Source organism: Notothenia rossii, assembly GCF_949606895.1.
Source record: "Notothenia rossii genome assembly, chromosome: 11".
Taxonomy (NCBI): domain Eukaryota; kingdom Metazoa; phylum Chordata; class Actinopteri; order Perciformes; family Nototheniidae; genus Notothenia; species Notothenia rossii.
In genome coordinates this window covers 3,835,832-3,859,133 of record NC_136910.1, presented here as the reverse complement: position 1 = coordinate 3,859,133, position 23,302 = coordinate 3,835,832, and the positions used below count along the sequence as shown (strand labels likewise).

General features: G+C 40.2%; 1 protein-coding gene across 1 annotated transcript in view; it reads left to right on the top strand.

Annotated features, from left to right (window-relative positions):
• The first annotated feature begins 401 nt into the window (after nucleotides 1-401).
• Nucleotides 402-23,302, top strand: part of LOC307024704 (arf-GAP with dual PH domain-containing protein 1) — a 36,654-nt gene continuing 13,753 nt past the window's right edge. Inside the window, exons 1-5 of the mRNA XM_079659049.1 lie at nucleotides 402-765; nucleotides 11,595-11,722; nucleotides 14,542-14,633; nucleotides 20,581-20,663; nucleotides 22,547-22,659. Of these exons, the coding sequence (XP_079515175.1) occupies nucleotides 675-765; nucleotides 11,595-11,722; nucleotides 14,542-14,633; nucleotides 20,581-20,663; nucleotides 22,547-22,659 (507 nt within the window). The 5' untranslated portion in view covers nucleotides 402-674. The remainder of the gene's footprint in view (nucleotides 766-11,594; nucleotides 11,723-14,541; nucleotides 14,634-20,580; nucleotides 20,664-22,546; nucleotides 22,660-23,302) is intronic.

The following is a 23,302-nucleotide window of genomic DNA, read 5'->3' as shown; positions in this document are numbered from 1 at the left end:
ATGGGTTTTCCCATTTCGCTGTAGTTTGTTATATAGGATGTTGTGCATGTAAATGGTCTGCAAAGCACATAGTGACATCACTGTAACACTCGCAATTCTATTGGCTAGCGCTCCTAGACATTGTACGTGATAGGCTAAGGGGCCGGACATTTCTAAGCAGTTGACCAATCACAACAGAGCCGGCCAGCGAACCAATCAGAGCAGACTGGGCTCTGGTTTCAGACGGAGGGTGAAAAGAGGTGCTGCAGCACAGGCAGTATGAGAACAATAAAGAGCTTTTTGAACATTAAAGCATGGAGACATGTCCCAGTAGAGACACTACATACTAATACAAACTGAAAATGAGCCTCTTTAATGAAATGTGTTCTGGTAGTCCACCACTGGATGTCTCACTCTTATAAGATAAGGTAGAGGAGACAGGCAGTAAAGGAGGGCGGGAGGCGGAGATGGTAACGTGTAGGCTTGATTATAATGCAGTCTCAGTAATAGAGCTATTAAACAGACAGAGAGGTTTCCTCCAGCAGTCTTTCTCCTCCACTTGTGTCAGATTGGAGGTGATCGAGCTGTCTCTTTCTGCCTCTCTTTCTTTCTCTCTGTCGGACTTCCAGTCGCGGATGTCCTTCTTCTTCTTTCCCCCCCCGCGGTGAGGCTGCTGCTGGACGGATAGACTCAGCATGGCGGAGGAACCGGAGGGGAACAACCGGCTCCTGCAGGACGTGCTGGTTAGACCGGGGAACGGAACATGTGCAGACTGCGGCAATCCAGGTAAGCCTTCCCCCCGAAAAACCCCTTATCCTGGGTCCAGCATAGAGACAGTGCATGCAGCTGCAGGTAATGCATGTAAGAGGTTGGGGTAACATGCAAACTGGTGCTTCTAAAACCAGACAAGTGTGAGTGAATTTGGTTCAGAAATGATGAAAAAAGGTCGATCTACTTGGAAAATCTGCATTTTTTTTCATGCATATATTTCCGAACTAAGAGACTGGACTCTGGACTGCCATAAACACATGAAACACTCCTATGTGGCTGTCATGGTGTGTGAGGGTGCACAAAGACATGTCAACTACCCCCTGTGTGTGTGTGTGTGTGTGTGTGTGTGTGTGTGTGTGTGTGTGTGTGTGTGTGTGTGTGTGTGTGTGTGTGTGTGTGTGTGTGTGTGTGTGTGTGTGTGTGTGTGTGTGTGTGTGTGTGTGTGTGTGTCCACAGTGTGATAGCTTATCTTGTGGCCTACACTGTCAGCACCAGTAATTATTGGTGTGTGCACATGTCATGTTTTTCATTTAAATGGCATAATTTGTTCTTCATTATCAGCTTTTCTCCATCCTCTCTTCCCATGCTTTCCCCCTTTTAATCCTCTCTCTTCCTCCCTTCCTCTTCCTCCCACTCCTTTCTTCTTTTTTCGCCTCACTAAAAATGGCAATAAACCAGTGATTGGCCACAGAGGCTCCGGTTCGGGCCGTTTGCCCAGTGTTTTGGAGCCGAATCGCCCAGGATGCTGTTCCTCGGCCCTGGTTACGGCTCCTCTGAGGAATGGCTGTTGGGGAGCAGATTTTGGAGCCAGAGGCACTCGAACAAAGAAATGAGATAGGTTTGTTCTGAGCTCTTGGAGAGGGATTTCGTTCTGACCAAAAGGGTGTTGTGTTGTTGAGAAGTGGGCAGAAAATGGGCTCTTAGCATTGTTGGTGCTGTGTAGAGAGCAGATTTAATGTGTTGGATATTTGTGTGTGGCCTTTTGCTTCTTAGTACCTCTTAAAGACATAATGTGCTTCACCCTATAGTTGGTTCATTTCCACTTTGTCTCAATATTAACACAACTGATGGATGGATTGCTTTGAAGACATTCATTGTTCAAATTGTCAAAACCTGATTGACTTCAGTGTTTGTATCATTGTTTCTTTAGTGCCACAAGCAGGTTAAAGTATTTATTTAACCTTAACAATATCCCATCAATGGATCTGCACAACATGTCAGTGTCATTCTTGGTTCCCAGAGGATTTACCCTAATGACTGCTGAGAGACATTTTCTAGACAAAAACATGGATGGATTGTCGTGAAATTGGTACGGATGTTTATGGAAGCCCATTTCCTCCAGTAAAAGACAACTATAATACTTATGATGTAAACAAAATGTTGACTTACTATCCTGAAATTATAACATTGTATCTCAAAATAACTACTTTTTATACAAAAACGATGAGAAAACTTTCATATTATCTAAAAATAACTTATTCTCAGATACAACGGCCTTTTAAAGATAGGTTGCTCAATAATTTGAGATACGTTGGTAATATCCAAAGAGGGTTTCTCATTAGATTGCTTCACATTAAGTCAGGGGGTCCGCGGGGTCTTAAAAAGTATTAAAAGTTGATAAATCAATTTAGCAAAAATTAGGCTATTAAAAAGTATTAAACGGCATTTTCCAAGGTATTACATTTTGTAGCTTGTTTTCAATAAGTATATAAATGGTCCAAAGAGGTTGTATTCTACAGTCTGCCTGAATGTAATCATTGCGTAGGTGTGTAGTGTGATTCTGTGGAGTTTATTTATGGCATCCCGTTGGATTTGACGTCATCTGAACAGGACATTGCACGCTCACTGCTTGATAGCGCGCGAAGGTCCATTTACGCCGGTTGCTAAGCAACATCGTTATGGGGAAATGCAAGTCTGCGTCCAAATGGTTGGAAGATAAGGAGGAAGGACAATCAATACTGTGTATAGTCAATGTGAGGTAAAGTGTGTCGCCAAGGTAACCGGTTAGAACTCCAAGTGGCGATGAGGTCTTAAAATGTATGGAAAGGGTCCAAAAATACTTAAAAATACTTAAAGTTCAAAAAATACCGTTAATTCCAAATATACTTAAAGATCCAAAAATACTTAAAGTTCCAAAAATACCGTAAGTTCCAAAAATACTTAAACATCAAAAAATACTTAAAGTTCCAAAAATACCGTTAATTCCAAAAATACTTAAAGTTCCAAAAATACTTAAATATCCAAAAATACTTAAAGATCCAAAAATAACACAAATGGTTGGAAGATAAGGAGGAAGGACAATCAATACTGTATATAGTCAATGTGAGGTAAAGTGCGTCGCCAAGGTAACCGGTTAAAACTCCAAGTGGCGATGAGGTCTTAATATGTATGGAAAGGGTCTTAAAAAAGGTCTTAAAAGGAATTAAATCTGACTCCAGGATTCCTGCATATACCCTGTAAGTGTTTTTCTTTACATTTGTGGAAATGGGCTTCCATAAATGTTCATGGTCTCAACAGGATGAATCATAATACTTATGGTTACACTAAAATGGCAAAATTGTCTAAAAAGCTTCACAGAGACAGATGCAGCCTCTCAGTCTTGTTTGGGATAAATTGGCTTGAAAATAATAAGAAAACTGGTGACCTTCCCACCAGCCTCAGCAGAGTTTAATGCTAATTAACGTTAAACATGCTAAGGCTAAACCAAAACACTAAACCTGCAAAACATCAGCATGTTAGTCCTGTCATTTGGAGCATGTTGCTGTGTTAGCATTAAGCTAACAAAACCACTTTGTCTTAGTACAGCCTCCCAGAGACAGCTGCAGACTCTCCGTCTTGTCTGGGATAAATTGGCTCATTCACAGGCCTTATTTGACCTAAACTGTTGTGCAACGGTCCACATTGCCCAGAGGAAACATTGGATCTGATTGTTCCCCCGCTGAGATAGTTAATTAGTTTTGCGTGGCAGGCTAGCCGCTTTCACCTTTGCAATCGTTACATAATCAAATTGAGTTCTGCTGGAGCAAAGGTGGGACAGATGTTGGGTGTCATGCAGCAGATTCAGGATCATCAGAGAAGCTGGTAATTGTAGAGTGACTGAGGAAACTCCCAGCTGGGGAAAAGAGGGACATAAATGCTCGTTTATCCCTCAACAAGTGCTCAGATTCCCACAGCAACACAACTGCTAGTGAAGCTTCTCAATTATCTGCAATATAAATTCAACTTCCTCCCATATTTGCATTTTAACGCTGGGTTTATGTCATGAAATTCCAGGAAAGCAGAGTCCAGTGTTTGGATATCCATTCATCAACAAAACACACCTTCCTCCATTCCTCGACTACCAGATCAAGCTCATAATTCACGTCTCATAATAGTCATGATATGAATTATTGATGCAGACGGCTCCTTCCCAGACGGGGACAGGACCTTATCGCTGTGGCTTTTTCAGAAAAAACATCAAAGTTTCATTACAGCTCCGAACACCACAAATCATCTCCACGGAGCAAACACACAAACATGTTCTGAACAAGAGAAGAGGGGGTCAGAGAGGAGTTAAACACTCTAGGATTACTTATTTATTGCTCATTGTAGACGTCATGGTTCATACAAATGTTTCAGTCGCCCTTAATTGGGGATACTAACAGTAAAGGTTGTCAGTCAAATAGTTTCTGAATCAGATTGAATTGTTTAAGTTGCTGTGTGCAAATGATATGTAACATCCAGGCTAGAAAAAACACATTTCCTGAAGAAAGAATGACTGTATTTTCTGTGAGTATATTAAGTAACATGGTAAACTTGATGAAGCAAAGGGGTCTCTAGAGGAATAGGGGCGTAAAACACAACACAATTGTGCTTCTGTGTATTGTCCCTTTGCATTTCATCTTCTCCAAAAAGCTTTGGTTGGAATGTCGGTTTGGGAGAAGGATTTTGTAAAAATGACCACCGCATTTTCGTGAAACTTGGTGTTAGTGAGTAGAGCGGGTCTTGTAGTGGATTGGAGTTGTAGAAAGTATGCAAGAAGTTATTTTTGTATATCTGATCGAGCTGCTCACAATTCAGTCGAGTGTTTTGGTGAGAATATCCAACTATTTGAGTGTAAAAAATATACATCATTGACTAGCTCAAAGTCTACTTGTGCCAAGATTGACTTTAGTTACCTAATCAAATGTGTTAAAATAGATTGCTACAACTACAAAGGTGGTTCTGCTAACAAGTGTCTAAATTAGATGACTAAACGTCACCACGCTCAACATTAGCCGCCTTTAGCTTAGCTGTGGTGACGTGAAGTCAAGTAACCGTGCTGTAGTTCCTTTATAGCATAACATTAGCCTCCTTTAGCTTAGCGGTGGTGACGTGAAGTCATGTGACCGTGCTGTAGTTCTTTTATAGCCCAACATTAGCCTCCTTTAGCTTAGCGGTGGTGACGTGAAGTCATGTAACCGTGCTGTAGTTCCTTTATAGCCCAACATTAGCCTCCTTTAGCTTAGCATCGGTGACGTGAAGTCATGTGACCGTGCTGTAGTTCTTTTATAGCCCAACATTAGCCTCCTTTAGCTTAGCGGTGGTGACGTGAAGTCATGTGACCGTGCTGTAGTTCTTTTATAGCCCAACATTAGCCTCCTTTAGCTTAGCGGTGGTGACGTGAAGTCATGTGACCGTGATGTAGTTCTTTTATAGCCCAACATTAGCCGCCTTTAGCTTAGCGGTGGTGATGTGAAGTCATGTGACCGTGCTGTAGTTCCTTTATAGCCCAACATTAACCTCCTTTAGCTTAGCGGTGGTGACGTGAAGTCATGTGACCGTGATGTAGTTCCTTTATAGCCCAACATTAGCCTCCTTTAGCTTAGCGGTGGTGACGTGAAGTCATGTGACCGTGCTGTAGTTCCTTTATAGCCCAACATTAGCCTCCTTTAGCTTAGCGGTGGTGACGTGAAGTCATGTAACCGTGCTGTAGTTCCTTTATAGCCCAACATTAGCCTCCTTTAGCTTAGCATCGGTGACGTGAAGTCATGTGACCGTGCTGTAGTTCCTTTATAGCCCAACATTAGCCTCCTTTAGCTTAGCGGTGGTGACGTGAAGTCATGTGACCGTGCTGTAGTTCCTTTATAGCCCAACATTAGCCGCCTTTAGCTTAGCATCGGTGACGTGAAGTCATGTGACCGTGCTGTAGTTCCTTTATAGCCCAACATTAGCCTCCTTTAGCTTAGCGGTGGTGACGTGAAGTCATGTGACCGTGATGTAGTTCCTTTATAGCCCAACATTAGCCTCCTTTAGCTTAGCGGTGGTGACGTGAAGTCATGTGACCGTGATGTAGTTCCTTTATAGCCCAACATTAGCCTCCTTTAGCTTAGCGGTGGTGACGTGAAGTCATGTGACCGTGCTGTAGTTCCTTTATAGCCCAACGTTTGCTTCAACTATTATAATGGTGGTGTTTATGTGGAGATGATCATACTGAACAAAGGGATAGGAGCTCTTGCGATGCTAACTTCCATGTTGTACAACAAGAATACGTCACCCCTGCACTACTCCACCACATCACATGAAACCCTTTTTATTGCAGGCTTACAGAGTAAAGACATCATCATCAGTGACCTGGCTGTCCTGCCTCACCCCGTCCTATCTTCCCCTCAGATACAACATCCATTAACCTGACAGCCTGCCTGCTGTAATTGCTCTGAAAACACACAAAGTGGTAACACTGCTTTATAATGCTTAGTCATTCTTCCTCTGCCCTTCCTTACCTTTGAGTTTTCTCCCCTATCTTTCCTGTGCTGGTGCTCACAGAGGAGTTTATATACAGCAGCGTTTCTCTGCCCTCTGCTAAGGACACACAAACCAGTTTCTGCCTCCAGAGGAAAGCCTCCGCACTCCTCTGGGGTTTGAGGAAGGTGTTTGTGGAAACAGCAAAAGCAGCAGGAACTATGATGAGATAGGAGGGGAGTCCAGGCTCCTGTAGCGTGAATGATTTGAAAGTCTATAAGTTGATGTTTTTTAAGGGAAAGTTGGAGAAAACGTATTCTGTCTTTCCCGTTTCAACTCGGTGTGTTGACAAAGATAAATAGCTCTAGCCGTTCATATAATTGGTCATGTGTTTCCTGAATGCCGTTTCAGTCTTTATTTTGAGGCTCATAAATTTAAACTTATTTCGTCTTGTTTTATTTGCAGTTTACTAAGAAAATTCGACATCGATTTCGATTGTAGGCATAGGTTTCTTAGCCATAGCACATTTACAGAGTTTAACCTTTGTAACCAACCACCATCATCTTCTGAGGATTTAGAAAAACCATGTCAAATTGTTGCCCTTAGCCTAGGGCTGCTCAAGTAATCACATTTTAATCGCAAATACGATTTTGGCTTGCAACGATTACGAAAACAATGTAATCGAAATAAAACGATTATTATTATTTATTTATTTTTTGTTTTTTCAGTTGAATTATACTTAAAGTTCAGGGTAATCAACTGTTAAAAACATACTGTTCAAATTTCTTTTTTAAATAAATGGATGTTTTCAAAGTAAATGGATAATCGTTTTTAATGATATCAATTATTGACCCAAATAATCGAGATTATGATTTTTGCCATAATCGAGCAGCCCTACCTTAGGCAACACAAATTATACTATACACTTATTTAGAATATAATTTATGAAACCCTCTGTAATGGTCACACATGCAGAGCACACAGTGACATGTGTTCTCTGCTTTTAACCCATCCTAGTACCAGGAATCTAGTACTAGGAGCAGTGGGCAGCTATTGCACAGCGCCCGGGGAGCAATGGGAGTGAGGGGGGAAGGGGGATGTCCGGTGCCTTGCTCAAGGGCACCACTTCAGGGCAGGAGGTGAACTGGGACCTCTCCAAGTAGCAGTCCACACTCCGGATTTAGGTCTGGTCGGGGACTTGAACCGGCGACCCTACGGCTCACAGTCCAAGCCCCTACTGACTGAGCCACTGCCGGTGGGGTCATGCCATTTAGGAATTTATAAGTAAATAAAATGATTTTGAAATTAATCCTAAAATGTATTGGCAGCCAAAATAAACAAACTAATCAAAAGTACTAGGCTATAATTCAGGGACAGATGACAATCCTACACCTCCTGTCCGACCTAGTCCACACTCCATATTTAGGTCTGTTCGGGAACTTCAACCGGCGACCCTGCTCACAGTCCAAGCCCCTACTGACTGAGCCACTGCCGGACAACATGTTCAGGCTTAGCTCATCATCAATAGCCTAAATTATATAAAAAACATTTCCCAAATACATTGCAAAATTAGTTCATATTGAATTGCTGTTGACAATATGTTTTTTATTTATGAAGTGACACAAAGAGATTCACTAAAAACCTTAAAAAAAGCAATATGTCATCAAATAAAATGTTATTACATGTTCAGATTAACGTCCCTTTATGCACAGATAATGCACGATTACCATATTCAAACACATTTTCTGAACACCTGTAAAACAAACAGTCTAAGTTAACAACTGGGGAAGTGAAATGTTGATATGTTACCCTACTGTCTCCACTGCTGCAGAAGTAAAGCCTGTGTTAGTGCCTGAGGGGCTTTAGCTGCAACATGAGGGGTCAAAACCTCTGCTGTCCCAAACCTCTCCTCGTTAACCCCACACACTGACACACTGACAGATGTGTGTCCGATCAGATAAACGGCTGCAGATGCAGAAAGTGTGTGAAAGCCCAAAAGCAGAGGGGCTGGTTTTGTATAAATGCCCCTCGTCTATGTCCCCTGCAGAAACGCCAGAGGCTCTACTTTCTGCAACCTTATAGCTAGAGATGTCCCGATCCGATCACGTGATCGGGGACCGGAGCCGATCACGTGATTTTCAAAAGATCGGAATCGGGAGAAAAAAATCGGGGATCGGGATTTTTTTTTTTTTTTTTTTTAAATACTTTTTTTTTAAATGTTGTATTCAATGTTACAAAACTAAAATGACCATGTTCAAGTCTTAAAGTCATCCTGAGGCTTTAGTTTTGGTTTCAAATTACAGAACATCATGTATGTGTTGCTTCTTTGGGGCTTGTTTTCATAGACCTGCTTATTTCTCTCAAATCTGGCAACAGAGTGGGCGCAGTGTCTAATTGTAGCAGTAAGCTAACGAGTACTGAAAAGCTTTATTTTGTTTTGTTCCAATGCTGCACAACTGAACTGATCCAATGCTGCTGTGAAAGAAAGAAGCTATATCCATGTTGGATAGAATATCCAATTTAAATAAAAAAATAACCTTAAGGGACAACTTGAATGCTTTTTTTTCTCTTAATGCATTGCATAAAGATCGGATCGGGAAAAATCGGTATCGGCAAATTGTCAAAATCAAATGATCGGAATCGGATCGGGAGCAAAAAAAGGTGATCGGGACATCCCTAGTTATAGCGGTGATATCAAAACTCCTGTCAGAGACGGAGCTCTTTGACACTCAACAAACCAGCAGTCACCCTAACTAAGGAGTTTCCACCTCTTGCTCACTGCCACTGGGCATCTGTTGTTCCCAGTCATCCTGTCAAGAAACATGTAAAGTATAGGAAGCACTGCGCGCGTGTGTGTGTGTGTGTGTGTGTGTGTGTGTGTGTGTGTGTGTGTGTGTGTGTGTGTGTGTGTGTGTGTGTGTGTGTGTGTGTGTGTGTGTGTGTGTGTGTGTGTGTGTGTGTGTGGTTACTCTGTCATGCGGCCACAGTAATCTCCATGAGTGCTGTGTGCTTCTCCATAAGGTCTGACTCAGCCGGCGATGACCTCACTGCTCACTGGCAGCTGCTGTGTAGGTGTGTAATTGCACAAAAAGGACATGAAACGAATTAAAAAGAAAGACCAAGCAAGTGGTTTGATTTGTTCTCATCAAAGCGCCGTCTCCAGGAAGTTGACTTTTATATAAATATCCCCTAATGTCGCGGGTTAAAAGAGACATGGAGGGAAGATTATCGTAGATGCCAGTAACTCCCTGGGGGGTTCGCTCACATCTCCTCTCTGCATGATAAAGAACACACGCTCTTCCTCCTCCATCACCTTCATCACCTTCCTCCTTTCTTCTCATCCATCACCTTCATCATCTTCCTCCTTTATCCTCCATCATCTCCTCCTCCCTGCTGCTACCTATAAGGCGACTCCCATCTTTTTGCTTTCTCCAGGCTTCCCTTCCGTTCTCTCTCTTTCCTTTGCCTCTCATATGATTCCCGAGAGCATTACACTCTGCCTGTGCAAGCGTGTGTGTCTGGTGTGTGTGTGTGTGTGTGTGTGTGTGTGTGTGTGTGTGTGTGTGTGTGTGTGTGTGTGTGTGTGTGTGTGTGTGTGTGTGTGTGTGTGTGTGTGCACCAGGCTCGTGTGAGAAATGGCCGCAGCAGAGCGAGTGAATGTGGTGACTTTTGAGTGTTGCAGTCGGCCTGTCGGTTGTGGTCATGCATACACAATGCATGTTAACACGTGTGAGAATACACTGTACAGTATACACACACACACATACTCCAACATCCTGAGTCGATTCTGATATTTTGAAGATACAGTTATCTAGGTATTGGCTTTAGGGCTGCAAATAAAAAAGATTTACATTATCTTTTTATCTGCAGAAAAATTGTGAAACATGTCCAAATTAGTTTTACAGTTTCCCAGAGTGCATTGAGACAAGTTTCCAAAAGGAATTGATCCAACATGGTTATGTCAGTCAGAATGAACAAAATAAACTTCAACAAGCAATCTGGAATGAGTTATTGACCATTCATTTTCTGTAAAACAGGAAAAAAAGATACATTAAAAACAGTCTGTTTATCTCTATCCACTCAGTTTTTCAACACTCACACTCTCTCAGTCACTCTCCCTGAAGCGTCTCTGACTTCATTTGCATGGACAGAATCAAAGTGTGTGTGATGCAGTGACTCACATGTACCTTTACTGAACACCCACGTAAGACACCGCTCATGTATCACACCGCGGAGAGAAAAACATCATCTGACTGACGGATGATAAGAGCTGAAGTGGATGTGTGTGTTGAGTACCATGTTGGCAAAAGGGCTTTAACTCATGATCGATTAATCTGCCAGTATAATTGTTGGTCTGTAACATATCAGAAATTATCAAAACTGTCCATTACAGCTTCTCAAAGTTCAAACGTGGGTGTGTTGTCAGTCCAAAACCCATAGAAAGTCAGTTTATTCTGATTCAAAGCAGATAACAACATATTTGAGAGTCTGAAAACGGCCTTTTCTTCCATATCTGCATGAAAAATTAGTATTATGTGTGTGTGTGCCTCGCCGCGTCCCGCCAGGCTGCGGGTGTGTGTGTGTGTGTGTGTGTGTGTGTGTGTGTGTGTGTGTGTGTGTGTGTGTGTGTATGTGTGTGTGTGTGTGTGTGTGTGTGTGTGTGTGTGTGTGTGTGTGTGTGTGTGTGTGTGTGTGTGTGTGTGTGTGTGTGTGTGTGTGTGTGTGTGTGTGTGTGTGTGTGTGTGTGTGTGTGTGGTGTGTGTGTGTGTGTGTGTGTCTGTTGATGCAGCTAACCTGATAACTACCTCGGCTGACTTCTGATCAGATCTCATGCGCTCTGCTTCCTGTCACTAATCTAAATAGGATTTCCCCCCCAAAAAATCACATGTTGCTGCCGAGCAGGGACACACAGAGTCCCCTGTAATATCTGCGTCCTTTACTCTCAGTATTTATATCCTCAACCTCGAGCTGTGTCTTTTCTTTGTTCCTTTTTTATGACAAGATTGTCTTCAACCCCACCACCTTTCTCTCCTTCTGTACCGCTGTGCCTGAATTTAATTTCCTCCCTTCTCTCCTGCTCCCCTCCCCTTCACCTCCATGCTTCTCCCCTCCTCCCTCTTCCTCTTCCTCTCTCTCTCCTGCAGAACCGGAGTGGGCCTCTCTGACTCTCGGTGTGTTTGTGTGCCAGGCCTGTTCGCTCCTCCATCGCAGCATCCCTCACATCAGCCGGGTCAAATCTGTCCAGGAAACGTGGGATGCCAGTGAGGTGGAGGTGAGGCAAAACATACTCACATCACAAAAGATATATCGATGTTTAAATCCTGAATAAATCTTGCTCATGGCAGCGGGATTCTCGCAATATCACACACAAATCTATCTTGTCAGACTTAATGTTTCTGAACTACAGTAGTTTGGACCAATGAGCATCCTGCGAGCATACTGATAGTTAAAGGTGGGGTAGGTAAGTTTGAGAAACCGGCTGGAGATACACTTTTTGTTATATTCCATGGAATGCTCTTAACATCCCGATATCAATGAATATCTGAAGTGCTTTCACAAAAAATCCATAAAGAAATATCATCTGTGGAAGCCGTGGCGCTGTAAAAAGCACGACCAATCATCTGAGCCGGCCCGGCTAAAGTAACTGGATGGCCTACCTGCCTGTCAGCCTTCCATCTGTGCACAAACTTATCTCGTGCCCTCATTGGTCATGTGCACGTTCGTGTGTGTTGGAGGAGGGGCTCTGGAAGGCAGTGGCAGAATTTTTCCGGTTGTGTATTTTCAAATTCTAGCGATCTCGAGCTGGTTTCTCCAAAATTACCTACCCCACCTTTAAGGCTGTGGTTATATGTATTATTGAATTGAAAAAAATCTGGAAAAACACAAGGTGCATTTACTATGTTTGACGTGTAAAGCGGGGACAATTAATGTGGGAACAAATCACCTGTTCAATCTTTTGCATTTAACATCTTTTTTGATGCTGATCTGGGTCAAAACATTTGAACAAAATACGTTTTTTTTACTCAACAATAAACAAAACTCCAGGAAATTAACAATATTTGCCTTTGTATTTACCTCGTGGGATGAAACACTTATACATCCCAAACATGCTGGTGCTATTCCTTTAAGAATGGACTAGTTGTTTTTCCATGTAGCCTAAAAATATAGAGACATAGTGAATTGTGTCCAAATTGTTAATTCTGCAGACTGGTTGTGTTAAATATGTGAATGTTGTAAAAATGATTGCAATAAATACAAATAATATGAAGTATGAAGCCCATGGTGGCTAGAGTTTCAAACTATGCCATTCTTTTTTTGTTTCTATGGAAACAACCTAGTCGGGGGACATTTGTCATCAATATGACAGAAAAAGGGCAGGATGGGGGAAACTGCAATGAAGCCAAAGAGGACTATTATTATTTTTTAAAGTAGGTGCAGATCTCATTAAAACACTGCCTGCTGTTTATATTCTGCACTGTGTTGTTTAGGTTAGGGAAGAGGTTTTAGGCTAATATGTTTTTTTTTTTAAATGCTGTTTTCTCCCATTAAATGAGCAATTTAAAACCATATTCAGATATCATCTCTGTCCATGCTAACATGCCTGCATTTTACTGCATTACAGCTACCATGGACAAAAAAGGTATCTAACCCTAACCCTAAAATCTGGTATCCACGTTGAATAACGCAGGTAGTCAACAAAGATGGTTCCTATTCTTTAAGACATGTCATATGATAGGATAAACAATGAAGAAGCGTGTGATTGGTCATCAAGCTAAAAAATCTCAGTTTCTGGCCGTCCAGTCTTAAACGCGACCCTTTCATTCTTAAACTGAGACAGTAGCATCTTTTTAAACATTATTTTTAAGCGCAGACGGGAAAAAGGTCTGAATAGTGTGGATGCTAGGCGTACATGAGGCTACAATTGAGATTTTAATACCTCAACATATCTCCAGTCCGTCCTTGTGCGAGACATTTCAAGTCTTATCTGCTCATGATCCATGCTCTTCAGCTGACCTCTGACCTCTCTCTGGAAGGGAAATCATTCAGGATCAATAGAGGATTATTGCATTAGTGACACCATTTACACTTTTCTCTGGTGTGTAGGAAGAAGCTGAGCTAAGTGTGTGGCTTGCAAAATACTCTATGCCCGCTTCAGAAATACGTCAGCAGGAAATAACACACATATATTTATTTTTGAGATTGTGTTGTTTTTTTTGCTTTGCTGCGGTACAGAGAAGTTGTGCCATGGATGGATTTGTCAGCGCTTTCACACGACTGGGTGACAAAAATGGACTTTGGGGGAAGTAATGCTGGCATGAGTCATGATAGGAGGTTGGAGGTGTGGGAGGACAGTAATTGGGATGTTAAGGGGATTTGAGTGAGGTGGTAAATGTAGAAATAACACAGGAGTAGTGGGTGTTTTCGTCGTAAAACCTTAACACAAGCAAGAGTATTAGTTGTGTTAGTTAGAGTAATATATTTGATTGCAGGCTTGGAAAGAAAGGTTAATAAAGTGTGAATGTGTTGAATCTCACCTTCTGTAATTGTAGTATAGGGAGAGTTTAGAGGTGGTGTTGAAATGTCTGAGTTTTAATGTTGAGACTTCTGGAGCTGCTGTGGTCCCACTTCAATAAAACATCCGCAATTAGAGGAGACACTTTCGTCTAACAGACAATAGGATTTATTTTTCTTTGCAATAATAGTCTTATCTTGTTGTATCTCTCGAGCAATTTCGCTAAATGAGTTCACAATATTTGTTACAGAAATCCCAAATGTTTCTGTATCGTGAACACTGAAGGAAGGTCAAGGTTAGTAAGTAGCCTTATTATATTTCTGTGGTTCCCCTCTTTCATGAATCTGATTTGAGTGAAAACGCAAAGGAGACATTTTACTTTTTTACTTGAGTGTTTTTAGAATAAAATATCTTTAAACTGTGGCTAGTAACCACTTTAAAACATGCCCTTTGATCAATTGAGCCCGCTTTCCATTCACGTGTTTATGCAGCATCGCAGCACTGCATATATTCCATTCAAATTCATATTAAGTGTTTTTATGAACAGGTTGTGTTTTTTTTTTTAATCTCCTTTTCAGTTAGTGGCTTCCTCTGGAAACAATGCAGCCAAGGCCAAATATGAGCAGAAGGTTCCTGCTTTCTACTACAGACCAATACACTCCGACTGCAAGTAAGTGATCCTTATTTCAGTTGTGACTTTTAACATTGGTATTTAATGTGAATGAATTAGCCTATATGCTAGTTAGTAACAGAATATTCATTGCTACGGCCAACTGACGCCATAGACTAGTGTTAAGGACAATATAAATCATACATTTAGTGACAAATTCCCCCTTTTTACATTATTCACTTCCCAACTAGCTCTTAATTTACATGGTTATTAATTTTGTATAGACTTTGCTTACATGGTTATTGTTTGGTTAACGAATTAGCCTACTTGCTAGTTAGCTAACATGGTTATTTATTGTTAACGAATTAGCCTACTTGCTAGTTAGCTAACATGGTTATTTATTATCAAGGACATAGCCTAGTTGCTAGTTAGCTAACATGGTTATTTATTGTTAATGAATTAGCCTACTTGCTAATTAGCTAACATGGTTATTTATTGTTAACGAATTAGCCTACTTGCTAGTTAGCTAACATGGTTATTTATTGTTAACAAATTAGCCTACTTGCTAGTTAGCTAACATGGTTATTTATTGTTAACGAATTAGCCTACTTGCTAGTTAGCTAACATGGTTATTTATTATCAAGGACATAGCCTAGTTGCCAGTTAGCTAACATGGTTATTTATTGTTAATGAATTAGCTTACTTGCTAATTAAATAACATGGTTATTTATTGTTGAATAATTAGCCTACTTGCTAGTTAGCTAACATGGCTATTTATTATTAAGGACTTAGCCTAGTTGCTAGTTAGCTAACATGGTTGTTTATTGTTAATTAATTAGCCTGCTAGTTAGCAAACAAAGTTATTTATTGTTAACAAATTAGCCTACTTGCTAGTTAGCTAACATGGTTATTTATCATCAAGGACTTCGCCTAGTTGCTAGTTAGCCTACATGGTTATTTATTGTTAATGAATTAGCCTGCTTGCTAGTTAGCCTACATGGTTATTTATTGTTAACAAATTAGCCTACTTGCTAGTTAGCTAACATGGTTATTTATCATCAAGGACTTCGCCTAGTTGCTAGTTAGCCTACATGGTTATTTATTGTTAATGAATTAGCCTGCTTGCTAGTTAGCTTACATGGTTATTTATTGTTAAATAATTAGCCTACTTGCTAGTTAGCTAACCTGGATATGACTTAGCCTTTTGGTTAGTTAGCTCACACGGTTAGTTATTATCATTCATTGAATTAGCATACTTGCTAGTTAGCTAACATATAACCAATTTCTTTGGCTAACTGACCATAGACTATTGTTGAAGACAGTAACGTAACAACATACATTTGGTTCCAAATCTACCTTGAAACACTATTCATTTTACAACCAGCTCTGTTCCTTCTCCACTGTAGACTCTAATATTTGGCGCAGGTATAACTTAAAGGTCAGTGTTTGTGTGTAAATGTGTAATAACCTTCAGTGAACAAAATATCAAAGCTGATTCGTAAGTTCACTTATGTTTTGATATAAATAGTAAAGAAAGACAGTGGTTTCTTGGTATTTCTAACAGAAGCTAACCTTTGACGAGATCCCCACATGTAAGAAATGAATGATGGTTCAAGAGAAAGGTGCCATCGTTAATATTAGTAAAGATGCATTGACATATTGCCACCAGTGTTACAGAGATTTCCAAAAACCAAAGCCAAACCCCCTCAAACTGCAAACAATGTATTAATCTTTGTATTAAATATAGTGAATTTATGAAGGTTTGGGCTTAGGAAGGCTATTTAATTTGCATTACGTCTCAATTTACAGTATTTTAGTCTTGGTCTAATACCCCTTTGGTTAGTGCAGCTTAAAGTTTTACATTTTATGAAAATTGTGCTTTTGTTGAGCTTTACAGTCAACTCGCTGAATGCAGAGGGTGTTGCATTACAGTGTTAAAGTCATGCAAACACTTACATTAAGGTGTTGAAGCTGTGACACACTTTACTGTAGATATAGTTTATTTTTTCACACCTCTCACTTAAACATCACTTCCTCTTCCTCTCTGTGTCTATAAAAGGCATACACAAAGTATTAACCCCTCCCTGTCCTGATCTATTTCCTATTTCCTTTTACAGAACTTTAGAATCGCAGTGGATTGATAAAACGATTTTTTTACAACATCACATATTATATTTGAACGTTATCTTAAAACTGCTGTACACTACTTTTCTGTATTCAAAAACAGGTGAAGTCCTTAGATCTTGTACTTAACGAAAGTACAAATACCATAGTGTGAATTTCTAATTAGACTTCCTGCCTTCAAAATGTTACTGAATTAAAAAGTATTACCATCAAAATATACTTAAACACAAACACACAAAGTCAAGGTACTTATCAAGCAGAATGGCCCATTTCGGATTACTATATGTTAATTTATTTAGAAAGCAATTATGCGTTTGTTGCGGCTGGTAAAGATAGATCTTATTTATGACTTATACGGCTGGGTAGTGATAACTATGTTCGTTATTCTCGCGGCCAGGAGAGAAGCTTTAAAAGGAGACTAAATGGAGTCTCTGATAAGGTTCAAATGAGTACTTTAATAAAAAAAAGGCGCGGTTATCTTACAAGCAGAATATTGTTCAGGTGAGATAAACAGCTGTGTTCTCGGGGGTCAGGGGTGAAAAAGAGATAGAGAAACACACTTTCAGCTGTTAAATACCCCCTGGTGGCTCCTCCTCCCTCCGATCTTCCATGTTGCTCATAACGGAGGATTCAGACATCGTACATTCAATATATACTTAAACACACCTCTTCTCCTCATATTCTCTTTCATCACTTTTCATTTATTGCAATTTTACGGCTGTAATTCATACTTTAAAAATACTGGATAAACTTCACGGCGTTTTGGTTTCCGGTGGAGTTCCGGATGTTGTCACATGCTATCCACGTCTGTAAACTATAACGTATTCAAATAAACTGTACCTTCATTTAATATTCAGCAATAATAATATCTCGAAATCTATAGTTGTAGTGTTAAATCAGTAGGTTTCGGTGTGCATCACTCCATGTCATTTCGCTACTAAATTCACCTCTATAGGAAATAGTATATTAGCCACATGCTAAATGCTAACCGGAGATGAAGGATTTTCAGAATAAAAGCTTAACAACTGGTTGTGCACGAGAATTTCTGTTTTTGTCAGTATAAAACAGCATTTAAACTGACGGTATGTTTAAACTACATTATACCATTAAAACATTGATTTTAATTTCTAACAGTAGCTTGTGAATTACCTTCAAATGTAGCTAAATTATTGTGTAGATTATATGCCCTATCTGTAATATGAATTTGTAACTAGTAACTAAAGGTGAAGTAGAGTAAGGACAATATTTACCTCTGAGATTTAGTGAAGTAAAAGTATAAAGTAGTAGAACATGTAAATACCCAAGTAAAGTAACATTCCCCTGCTCCTTTTCTGCACCAACAAACCTAAATCTATACCTTTACCTCCTTCATACGCTCTGCTTGTATAATCTGAGGTAGTGACACAGATTTATTCGGACATTTTAAGCTCGTCCATCCTTTTCTCTCTCTGTTTCTGCCACCCTCTGTGATTGAAAGAGACGGAAACAGAGCTAAGTCAGGTGGCGCTGGATCAAAGTGTCCTCTTCGATGTGTGTGTGCCATGCTGTCAGTTTGTGTTCACTCACTCTCTCTCCCCTGAGAAAGCAGGGTTTAGATCCAGTCACTAGAAGGTGTCATTCAAAGGGAAATCCGCCACATTTGAGATAGAGGTAGAGAAAGGAAACAGCGTGAGAGAAAGATAGTTGGCATGGTGATGTGTTGCCATTTGTTGAAGGTCTAACGTTGTCGAGATGTAGCTTTGGGAGAAAGTGTGGAAACAAAGGAGCGTTGTGGAACATAAGCTCAAGGCCTGTTCCATTATTCAGTTTAATCAGGACCTACACACACAATAGGGGCAGTGTTCAAAATGGAAATCGAAAAAAAAAAACGAAAACGTGTAATGCTCTGCCATTGTATTAATCAATACCCCTCTCTGTGTGTGTGTGTGTGTGTGTGTGTGTGTGTGTGTGTGTGTGTGTGTGTGTGTGTGTGTGTGTGTGTGTGTGTGTGTGTGTGTGTGTGTGTGAGAGTGATAATAAATAATAATGTATTTATTTTTATACAGGCGCCTTTCAAGGCTCTCAAGGTCGCCGTACAAACACTAAAAATACAAGATACACAATACATCACACCAGCTTAAGAGAAATAAACAAGACCATGCAGTATATAAATCAATCAAATTAATAAAACAGAGGGTGTGTGATGGATAATGATCAGGGTGGATATGCGAGTGTGAAGAGATGTGTTTTGAGACGTGATTTGAAAATGGGGAGAGTCAGTGTTGCGGATGTCAGGTAGGAGAGAGTTAAAGCAGAATCTTAAAAACTATACAGGATTTGACGGGGGTGTGTGTGTGTGTGTGTGTGTGTGTGTGTGTGTGTGTGTGTGTGTGTGTGTGTGTGCGTTAGGGCTGCACGATTTTGGGAAAAAATCTAATTGCGATTTTTCTGACACATATTGCGATTCCAATTGCGATATTTGTTTTTAAGCGACCCAACGTAAGCTTATTGTAAAATGTGGCCATAACTCCGTCTAGGAAGGTCATATCAACGTACTACGAGTGAAAGAACTAAACTTACATGAAACTTCCGTTGGGTTGCTTTAAAGTCAAGCTTCAGTTTAAGATTCACCGTGTGATAGAAACATGTGATGGAGCATTACTAACCTGACTCAGATGGTTTCACCAAAGCATCTAGGAGAGCTCCATTGGAAGCCATTTGGAAAGGGCAGGCACTTTCAATCTGTCTATCACCTTCTATCATGGGCCACTTCTGATTGGTTAACAATGGCTGGTACATGTGGAGCACAGCACTTCTGATTGGTGTGGATGACTGACACACAAGAATAAAAAAAAAAATGTGTAAAGATTTGTAAAAAAATAAATAAATAAAGAATATCGCAGGCTTTGCGATTTGATAATCGCATCATTTAAAATCGCGACTTCCATTTCAAATCGATGAATCGTTCAGCCCGTGTGTGTGTGTGTGCATGTGTGTGAGTGTGTGGAATAAAAAGCTACAGCTGGCAGCTAGAGATATGAGGTTAGATCAGAGAATATGTGCAGTAGTTACCTGTTACCTACCTGTTACCTGTTGCACTTTTACAACTTTGACTTACTCTCTACTGCACTTTGTCAATGCATACAGATGCCTCTTAAACCGTCACCTGATTTTGTTATTATTGTACACACCAAATTGTTATATATATATATTATCCCAGCGCTGCCATTATTTTTACCTTTTTATTATCTTACATTTGACTGTAATCTATTTTATAATCTATGTTTATGCTCATGTTACGTGTGTTTGTATCTCTTTTACTTGTACCTGTATTCTTTGTGACATCAATATTTCTGTGAAGCACTTTGGACTGCCATTCTTGTATGAAAGGTGCTATAGAAATAAAGCTTATTATAAAGTATAATGTTATTTCTAGACATTTTCCCTCTCCTCATGACGTAGAGATATTCGGAAGAGGATTAGGGCCACATGATTTTTTTTTTGGGAGGATTTTTTTTTAAAAAACGTTTTTTTTTTCAAATCCTCCCAAAAATAATAATAATGTGGCCCTAATCCTCTTCCGTAGAGATACAAGTACTGCTACTATAAAACAAAACAAAAGTCATAAATGAATAAATAATTACAATCGAATAGAATTTAAACATAGATATACTAGAGAATACCTCTAAAAAAGAAAAAGGTGAATAATAATAATAGACAAAATCATACAATGTTTGACAAGGAATAAAATAAAAGCCATTTTCTCCTCTGTAATCATTATTGTTTAGTTACACTGTACAGAAATGGCTTCATACTGTACAGCATGTGTGTAGACCAAGGTGAGTGAGTGTTAGTGTTTGTTTGGTGTAAATGATAATTGTGTGTGTGTTTTCTGTGTCTGCAGGATGCTGAGAGAGCAGTGGATCAGAGCCAAGTACGAGAGGAACGAGTTTGAGTTTATCGAAAAGCAGGAGCCTTACTCTGCAGGTACTCAAATGTTTGTATTATTGTGTTTCCTGAGCACAACTTAAATATATAATGACGACATGGCATGGGCACTAAAAGGGAAGTTAGCAGAGGATATTAATACCACTCTCATGTCTACATGTTAATTATGATCGTTTGGTTTTGGACCCATGGGCGCTTAGACCAATTGGACATTTTTCAGACTGTTATTGAACAATCGGCCGTCTCCAAATTCAGATTGCATGAAGAGAAAACCTTTAAACCACCTCTGGTCTAAGTTTAAGACTGAAGAGAAGCAATATATCCTTTCCTTGTCTCCTTATGTGCATTTCTTTCATTATAAATGGAGACTCCTTGGTGTTTAAAAGGCGACTAAAGGGATAAGTGAGAGTCTCTTAAAGGGATATCACCCGAAAAAGGATCTTCAATCTAATCTTAGGCACAGACTTTCTTTACTCTAATGCTCTCCTTTACATTCTCCTTATTAAAAGCCCATCTCCGCCATTGATTTCCTCTCTGTTCTTTCTCTGTGTGTGTGTGTGTGTGTGTGTGCGTGTGTGTGTGTGTGTGTGTGTGTGTGTGTGTGTGTGTGTGTGTGTGTGTGTGTGTGTATGTGTGTGTGTGTGTGTGTGTGTGAGAGAGAGAGTCTCTGACATGATCCATTCACCTACACAGGCATTACCTCATGGATCAATAACCCTCCATGTCGCCTCCTTCCCTCACACTCTCCTCCTTCCTCCGATCCTTTGCATACACGATCAATATTATTAACATTGGCCGCTGTGGACGTGGACACACACACACACACACACACACACACACACACACACACACACACACGTCAAATGTCATGGCCCTCACAATGAGTAATGAAGAGAGCATACATGCACAAATAGAGATGACAGAATGACTCATATTATTAAACTCTGACAGTGTGTGTGTGTGTGTGTGTGTGTGTGTGTGTGTGTGTGTGTGTGTGTGTGTGTGTGTGTCCAATGTAACTACAAATGAATGACATCACCGCAAGCCAATCAGAAAGCTCCATCTGCAACAAGATGTGAAATGTATACTAGTTGACACACACACACACACACACTGTTTTAATGCTCTATATACTCTCAGGCAGTGACAGTCTGCCTGTGTCTGAAACGCAACAACATGTTCAGGATAATTGAACTCCATCTTCTCCATTCCACCGGGAAATGTTTGTCCGCTGGCTTTCCAAGGTTCTGCTTATCGAAGGGTGAACAACGCATAAAAGATCGACCATGATTGCTCTATTTTAAAACACTTGGCATATGAGGGTATGCTTGAAACTTTACGAGTGTTTGTGTCGACTAACAGCAGACACAACAGAACTTGCAGCCACTTAAATAATAATGAATCCCATGTATTTCAGCACGTCATCATTCAGGACAAACTAACTCCCCTCTCATCCCTTACGTCTCATTTTAAGTGCAAACCAAAATTGTTGCTCGTTTTAAAACACTCTGAATCACATCATCGGTCTAATGGCTAAAGTGTCAAATGAGTCACTTCTTAAACCACGAAAATAGATCCAGATTAGAAAGAAAAACACATCACACACAGCGTGACTGAAATAGATGAGAACAGACAGAAAGGGGGGCGGTGTTGGCCGAGCCTTTCACCAAGAATAGAAGACATTAAAGGTTATAAATAGATAGTGTTTTGGTCTTTAGAGACGGTCATTTATTTATATTTCCTGCTAAATTCTCTCGTCTGTTTGCCTCCTGGATGTTGTTCCTTTTCATCGTCCTCTCCTAAATGTGATTTCAAACGATTCCTGCTCTCACCTTACACCGCCGTTTACATCCCTCCATTACTCTGTTTTAATCTCCTGTTTCCCGTAACAACCTCAGACTGTTTTTGTACTCTCTGCTCAGGGTACAGAGAGGGTTTTCTGTGGAAACGAGGACGAGACAACGGTCAGTTCCTCAGCCGAAAGTTCATCCTGTCGGAGAGGGAGGGGGCGCTGAAGTACTTCAACAAGCAGGACGTAAGATAGCAAACCCAGTCTCACAAAAAACGCCTCTGAAATTGTAGGATCCCTACGTTTTTGTTCACCATTCATTCCAATGGCTATGTCACGTGATCTTCAAATTTCTCCCTGCAGAAAAAAAAAACATGGCCGAACTTCGTTTTATTCTCGGTGGAAAATGCCTATTTTAAAGTTAGTTTGGCCATTAAAATGCGTTTTGATGTCATTTGATGCGAGAAATATGAGTTGTTATTTCAGATTATGTGTGCAGTGGATGTACATGATCTATAGTTTGCTAGTTATTACGAAGATTACTTCAGGAAATTGTGTCCGTTCAACGTTTTCATTGTTACCAAGGTGGTTGCTAGGGACGCTGGTATCGATATTATTTCTGTTATGTTGTGTAACTGTTTAATGGTGTTATCTTTATTGCTACCCCCTTCCCCGTCAATGTATAGTGTTGGTCCACAGCGCAAACTTATTAGTTTAACAAAATCCACATCTAAAATTGTGGCATTTTCCACCGAGAATAAAACGAATGTCGGCCATGTTTTTTTTTTCTGCAGGGAGAAATTTGAAGATCACGTGACATAGACGCCAGCCATTGGAATGAATGGTGAAAAAAACAACTTAGGGATCTTACAATTTCAGAGGCGTTTTT